The 8077-nt window shown below is 34.9% G+C and overlaps 1 protein-coding gene across 1 annotated transcript; it reads right to left on the bottom strand.

The window, feature by feature from the left end:
* Positions 1 to 743: 743 nt before the first annotated feature.
* LOC143863490 (pyrophosphate-energized vacuolar membrane proton pump-like) lies at positions 744 to 3409 on the bottom strand. Its single transcript, XM_077374163.1, has 5 exons — positions 3362 to 3409; positions 1939 to 1992; positions 1472 to 1584; positions 1306 to 1386; positions 744 to 1222 (listed from the first exon to the last, which is right to left on the bottom strand). The coding sequence occupies exons 3-5, from the start codon at positions 1561 to 1563 to the stop codon at positions 1105 to 1107; spliced, it is 291 nt and encodes a 96-aa protein (XP_077230278.1). The 5' UTR covers positions 1564 to 1584; positions 1939 to 1992; positions 3362 to 3409; the 3' UTR covers positions 744 to 1104.
* Positions 3410 to 8077: the final 4668 nt, after the last annotated feature.

Raw genomic sequence — 8077 nt, 5'->3', positions numbered from 1 at the left:
TTCAATAAAACAGATGACTTTCTCAATCAGTTTGCATGGCATGAATAGTAAACAACTCATCATAACTACAAAATATAAATGTTACGTTTGATAGCAGAAGTTCTAAAGCTGCGGCAACACTGCTGAGAAAATTGCCGGTGTAATCCAATTCCTTGCGGTCTTATATAATGAGAATTGTTAATTAGTTTTGCACAACAATGTTTTCCTGCATATAAAGCCAAAGATTTATAAGTTCCTAATAGGTTTATGAGTTCTTTCTTTTGGTATGCAAGACTCCAATCCAACTATGGAAAAAATAAGAGAAAGAAAACAAATACTCTTTTCCCTTTCTAATAGACTGGTAAAAGTGCACGTGCAACGCACGTGTGGCTAAGGTATTTTAACAACACAATTTAGTATTTATCATTCAATTAAATTAATTAAAGGGGAGTGATAAATCAACCCCCATATATCTTAAATCGACCCCTCTGGGTTACTACCCATGAGGGGTCGATTTAAGATATTTGGGAGTTGATTTATCATTGCCCGTGATTAAATTGTCATTCAAATACTAATCATCCCAAAAGAATTTGAATGGAGAACATCTAATTCTGACCATTAAGTCAGAAATCTCTTTCTAACAAACTTGGGTAACTGCAACATCGTTTTTCATGGAAAACATCCCAACTTAAAAAACAACCTATAAAAGATCATAGCATCATCCAAATTCCAACCAACCAAGCCAGACGAAATATAAAGCTATGTTGAAGAATGAAACAAAACACCATCTCAATTGATTTCTTTCTGTCTTGCGTGAATAAAAATCCTAAACCGACTTCGATCTACCTGGAATCCAATGCTCATTGTGGCCTTTCTTTCTCAAGCATATAATGCTTGAGTAACCTCAAAAGGCTGCCCATAGTAGTTGTACTATAATAGCAGAACCCACAATTTTAACCACTCAGATCATGGTGATATCATGTGATTAACACAAACATATGATTCCTTACAAGTCTCTTAGAAACGTCTCATTTCATTAAAAAAAAAAGATTCTGCATAGCCCTTTATTTTACACAACAGCCTATCTTCCCCCTTTAACAAGATTCCTATGTTGAAGCTTGACAATCAATAAAACCGAGTTTCTAAAGTCTCATCATTGCACCGATATAAATAATGACAGATCTCTATCCCAAAGCAAGTAGCAGCTCCAGCCCCACAAGAATCATCAACATCTTGCACGAGGCTGCCAAAAAAGGAAAAGGGAAAGTATTCTTGGAACAGAAAGTACAGTGAAGAAATATGCTAGACAAACATTTAGATGGTTACCTATATGCATTGCTCGTGTAATATTCAGTATAAACCCAATAACCAGCCCATAAACCAGTGGCAACACTGAAAAATAGCTCCCTAACAAATCCAACTCATAGATTAGATGTAACAATAAACATCAACGCCTCACATTTGCAAAAACAGAATTAACTATAAGTTATACCAGTTCTTCACATCCTCCTCTACTCCAAAATTGAAGATTTTGAAGGCCGATGGGAGGCCAATCCAACTAACAACTGTAGTCCTAAGAGTCATCGGAATAGTGGAGATGACAAGCTACTCCTTCAACCCAGCATGATGAAAAACTGAAAAAAAAAAAAAAAAAAAGGACAGAAAAAACGAAGAACACTAAAATCAATATCGAAGAGGAAATGTAAATACATAAACTATACAATTCCCCGTCATAAAAAAACAGCAATCATACAACCCAGCATGATTTATGATCAAATCCATCTAAATTAATCATATTCATACCATTTCCATCAGAAATATTTTTTCTTGTAATCAAAACAAGCCCTCATTATCCCTTGATAAGTACATTTTTCTCTAAGGTGAAGATCAGATGATAACTGTGTGATGAAATTAAAAAAGAAGAGAACTTATTGAACTTCAAAGTAGCAATGAACTCACAAATCGAATCAGTCCTTGTATAATGCTGCAACTCACTGGATTTAGGTACTGTGACTGTATAACAAAAACTCAGGGTCAGTGCGAAATACAAAATTGGAGCCATCACTTACAAACAATTCATGAAACACACAAACTACAACTAATGCAAAGAAGAGGCAAAAAAAAGAGACTTGAAAACAGTCCTAAAACTTGTACCTACAGTCTTAAATCTCTTACCAATCACCGTAAACCTTTTCCCAACAAATTCACCACCCTAATCCCTCCTCCTACTCAATCGGCCATCATATCGAGTCCCTTCATGATAGTTCCATAAGCCCATCTCAACAGTTATACCTCAAAAATCCCACCAATCCCTCCACAGTCACAATAGCCCCTATTATCCATCCCAACAATCTACTAAATCAATTCTCAAACCATTAAGACTCATGTCCCTAATTCCTTTGAACCATCACTTGTCAATAATTACACTTTTAACCATTTCCTTTAATCCTTGAACCCTGCTGATGTGATTAAGATCAACAATCCTAAGTCAATTTTCCTAACCAATCCTACATCAAAATGTTTTTGTTGTTTCAGTTTTTGTCTGTAGTTTAAAAAGTCCAAATGCTTACAAAATAGTTTATTAGTTGTATTTAAGAATATCATGTGCAGCCATCATATACATCCCATTTTTCATATTTTAGTAGATTTTGTAGATAAAGTCCGCACATTTTAAGTAAAAAATGTCCCTATACACCGGGTGTAGGCATTAACAAAAACAAAAATAGGAAAAAAACCCTGAAGCATTTTCTCCACACATACGAAAAATTTCAGAATACACTAATTGAAATAGAAGAAATACTTAAAGGTAAGAATTCGCTTGAACTGATTCCCTCTTAGGTGAAGTAGAAAGGAAAGGAAGGAAAGAAAATAATTTAGGGCCCGTTTGGATACCTCATGCATTTGTATTTTGATTTGGATTTGAGTTTTGGATACAAAAGACATCAATCATCTTCATGATCATGTTTTAAAAGAGAGAAAGAGAGAGAGGAAGGGAGGGATGTCTAGCTGATGCCGGAGCAACGTCGAGGAGCAGTGATGGTATCACTGAAGGAAGTTGCAACAAATATTGATTTCCAAATAATGTCTCGCATAACAGATTTGAAAATCGGAATTTTTTGCACTGTTGCAGCTGATTTGGAAATCTAAGGATCTAATCCAGTTCAAAATATCTACTAAATCCAAATCTAAATCTTGTTGGTATCCAAAAGTGGCCTTAATTTCGTCCATTTCTAATTGCAATTTCAAAAAGAACCAAATTGAAACAAAAGAAATAAACAAAAACACTATCTTTCATTAAAAAAGAAGGCTGCATTTCCAGTCACTTTTATCTGAATTTTTTCTTCAATTTTCATGGAAATAACAAACCAATAAGGTAGCATACATGCAAGGTTTTAAATTTCGGTTTCGGTACCGGTTTCTGACCCCACCGAAATTTCAAAATTTCGGCCAAAATCCGGCGAAACAAAGAAAACACTATTTTATTCTATACAAAATTTCGACCGTCGGCCGAAATTTCAGTAATTTCGGTAAAATATTACAAAGTTTTCAGATTACAACCCACTTTCTTCTTTTATAGCTTGATTGTGACATTTGTCACTTCTCAATAGCTACGTGTACAACGTTCCTCTCTTTATGAGAAGTACAACTCTCTCTTTTATTTTGATAGTGACACCTCAAGACTTAGTCACATGGAGATGGGTTATTTATGAGAAATTACAACTCTCTTTTATTTTGATGGTGACACCTCAAGACTTAGGTCACGTGGAGATGGGTAACGTAAGGTGGACTTTACGTTACGTGAGAAATTACAACTCTCTCTTCGTTTCTAGAAAACGGGCCGGGAAAAATGGAGCAAGCAGCCGGAGATGGGAAAAAATGAACTGAAAAAACGAAATTTCGACCGAAATTCCGAAATTTCGACCGAAATTCCGAAATTTCGGACAAAATAAAATACCATTTTGGGTTTATGTGATTTCGGTGTCGATCTCCACCGAAATCCGGTCGAAATTTAAACCATGCGTACATGGTTTTCATATGGCTAGCTAAATGCCTAAACTGATTTTTTTGTTTAAAAAAATAAACCAATGTTTAAAAAAATAAACCAATAACCCATTTGATATGGTATTTTGACATCATTTTTTGCACCGTAAAATTGAGTGTAGACTATTTAAGATAGCTGCCATAGCTAATCAAATTTCAGCATGTAAATCTACAGGACCGCTGCTAAAGATAGATATAAAATGATAACTGCACTTCCATGGAAACGATTTTTTGAGGTGCAACCTAGTTACTTTATTGGCCATCAAATGGATGGTTTGGATCAACCTATGGTGTAGGCCGCACTGTACTTTTTGGAAAAATACTGGACCATAAGTTTTCATCTGAAAATAAAATATTTTCATCTCAACAAAAAATTAAAAAAAAAAAAAAAAAATCTCGAATAAGTTTTCACATTGATTTGCGTTGGAGGAGCATAGCTTTGCCTCAATGTTTTATAATGCTAATTTTGTAGCTGTAGCCACCTACAAGCTATATTTCCCATTTAACATGGTAAAAAGCTACCGTCTTTTCCAAAAAATACATTGCCTTACACCATAGGATAATCTAAACCGTTCATTTGATGAGCTACAATATGGCTTTCTCGAAACTTGCTTACGAAATCCCTTCAAAAGTTTATTAAAAATACCAGAACAAATAGCATATTTTCACTGGCAAAGAAAGATACAATAGATAGCATATTTTATTAAGGGAAGTGTTATCAGTACTGTATTTTGAGGATCAAACTCCTCACTTTACTAAAAGTACGGTATGGCCCGCACCATAGGATAATCCAAACCGTCCATTAAATGGGCCACAGCCAAAATAAGTTAAGCCTATGAAAACATTTCCATAAGTTGATCCTAATCCTCCGATCTATAGAGGGTTAGGATCAACCCTCTAACATTAAGTCCCCCGACAGATTGGAGGGTTAGGATCAACTTATGGAAATGTTTTCTCTCAACCTATTTAGGCTGTGGCCCATCGGTTTAGACCATCCTATGTGCCGGCCATAAATACTTTATTAGAAAAAGTGAGGAGTGTGATCATCAAAATAAAGCAGTGCTGACAACATTTCTCTTTCTTAATAAAGCTAGTGACAAAAAAGAATTATTACATCCGTGAGTCTCTGGCTTTGTTACAGACAAAAAAGAATTATTACCTTTTGTTTTGCATGAGGAATTATTACATCCGTGAGTTTCTGGCTTTGTTACAGACAGAAAAGAATTATTACCTTTTGTTTTGCATGAGGAAGGAGTTCGGGAGAAAGAAGCATAGAATGGCGTTAAGAAGAGGATGATGATATTCCGGGGTACTTGCACACCCCCACCCCCGATAACGTGATTTGACATAAAATTGCCCACTTTTCACGTTAAATCAGGTTTTCAGGGGGTGTGCACGTAATGCAGGGGGTGAAAATATCATCTGCCTGAGAAGATTTTAGAGAAAATAACGAAAAAAGGGCTTTGATATGATAATCACCTGTCTATGACAATCACCTATCAAGGGGGGAGAGTTCGAAACTACCAATCCAGAGTAATGGTGATTGGTTTGGGTAGGTTTAGGACAAAACTACCCTTAAAGTCATTCAATGATTTTTTTACTGTTTTTACTGTTTTTACATTTCATTCTCTCTCTCTCTCTCTCTCTCTCTCTCTCTCTCTCTCTCTTGGGAAAATGAGAGAGAGAGAGAGAAAGTAATCAAATCCCTAATCGAAACCCCTAATTTTTTTTAGAAATCTAAGGTTTAAAGCCCTAAAGTTTGGTTTAAACCCCTAATTTTTTTTAGAAAACCTATGGCTTAAAGCCCTAAACTTTGGTTTAAAACCCTAATTTTTTAGAAAACCTATGGGTTAAACCCCTAATTTGTCAGAAATTATGGTTTTAAACCCCTAAAGTTTGGTTTAAACCAATAATTTGTTAGAAATCATTGGTTTAAAGTTTAGAAAATCAGTTTAGAAAACCCTATATTTTCCCAAATCAGTTGAGAAAACCCTATATTTCGAAAAATTAGCAACTAAACCCTTAATTTTTTGATAAATCTAGGGTTTAAACTAATAATTTCTCACAAATTATTGGTTTAAACCTCTAAAGTTTGGTTTAAGCCAATAATTTGTTAGAAGTCATTGGTTTAAACCCCTCTCTCACACTGTCACTCTCTCCCTCTCAATTTTAAGTTAGGGTTTTGAGAAAATCCGTTTAGAATTTTCCCTATATTTTTTCAAATCAGTTGACTGAACCCTATAGTTGGAAAAATCAGATCATCCTATTGTGTAGACCGTACAATTCATTTTGAAAAATATAAGTGGGGCCTACAATTGGGCCTTAATGTTACTGTACGACATGAACCATAGGACGATCCAAACCATCCATTTGATGGGCCACAATGTAAATAGGTTGTGCCCCAAAAATCATTTCCATGGGATGATCACAACCCTCCAATCTATAGAGGTTTCTATAACTTGCAGTTTCTTTTTAGATCAGAGGGCTAGGATCATCCTTTGGAAATGATATTTTGTGGTGCTACCTATTTACATTGTGGGTCATCGAATGGATGGTTTGGATCATCCTATGGTGGGGCCTACCTTGCTCATAGATATCAGTGCCCTTGGTTGGATTGCAAGAAAATAACTCTGCTGGAAAATTATTCCTATTGAATTTTTTTTCATTCAATGATTTAAGAGGGGAATTATGTCTGATTAATTTAGAGGGATAGCATCATAAACCGAAGGTCCCTAATTGAAAAATCGAATAAGGTTGGTTTACCTTATCTTTTTTTTATGTATAAGAAATAAGAAATTTTAGATTTTTTTCCTTTCCGAACTTTTCGAATAAAATTCTTACAATCCATCTTGTAAGTGGAAGGCATCGTGTAAGTGGTCCTTGGTGTTCTCGATCTCGGCCACGGTTTAGCTTATATTCTTAGGAGAAGAAGAAGGGAGAATGTCAAAGGAAAGTCAAAATGGGCTAAAACGTTACAATTTTGAAAGATTTTACAAGATTTTCGAAGAGAATATTGGAAGAGATAATATTTTGCTTATTTCCAAGTGTTTTTTCCAAAAATAATGGAAGGGAAATAAAAAATGCTAAAACCAATTAAATGGGTTAGGGGGTAAATTTGCCATATTAGAATTTTTAACAAAGAAAATTGACGAGGTGAGTTTTAGGGACCTTTTAGCAAATATTTTCTAAAATTAGGACTAATAAGATAATATGCTTTTCTTAGGGACTAATAAGCAATTATTTGCCATGTAAGGACTAATCAGCAAAAATCCCTTTCCAAATCAGCTACAATAGTGAAAAAATCTAATTTTTCAAATCTATTCTGCAAGACATTATTTGGAAATCAATATTTGTAGCAATTACCCTCACCCAGCAGCTAGACGTCCCTCCCTCCCTCTCTCTCTCTCCCTCTCTCTCTCTCTCATACAAACATGAGGATGATTGATGTATTTTGTATCCAAAACTCAAACCCAAACCCAAACAAACATGAGGACGACTGATGTATTTTGTATCCAAAACTCAAACCCAAATCCAAATACAAAAACATGAGGTATCTAAACGTGGCTTTAAGTTAATTCATCTTGCAAAATAAGTAGATCACTTTCCAGGTGGTATATATATCACGTCCCACCATTCCTGATTAACTGGTAAATTTGATTAATTCATATGTCAAACAATACAACTACATTTTTTAGAAATATATGGGATTTCATCCAAACACTTCTACGTGGATCATTTTCTTCCATTCTATCCTATCCAAGGTCATGTTCTCTATTATGTTCCTAGCTATCAAGTCTTTCCTTACTGTTTCTACACAAGTTGTTTTTGGTCTGTCCCTACCTCTTTTTACTCCATCAACTTGGCATGAGTCGCCTCTTCTTACTGGAGCATCCAAAGGCCTACTATTTAAATAGGAAAAATATTTTAAAAAGTTCCCACTATTTTATACACTGAAAAAGACGACTTCAACCAATCTTATTCAATTTTTACTTTAGAAGGACCTTCAACTTATGATAATATCCTTCTCTGAATTAAGCACAATCATATAATTAAGCAC

Source organism: Tasmannia lanceolata, unplaced genomic scaffold, assembly GCF_043159265.1.
Source record: "Tasmannia lanceolata isolate RefF3 unplaced genomic scaffold, GAP_Taslan_0.1 ptg000003l, whole genome shotgun sequence".
Classification (NCBI taxonomy): Eukaryota; Viridiplantae; Streptophyta; class Magnoliopsida; order Canellales; family Winteraceae; genus Tasmannia; species Tasmannia lanceolata.
The sequence above is the reverse complement of the archived record's forward strand: the minus strand, read 5'-3'. Positions and strand labels throughout refer to the sequence as shown.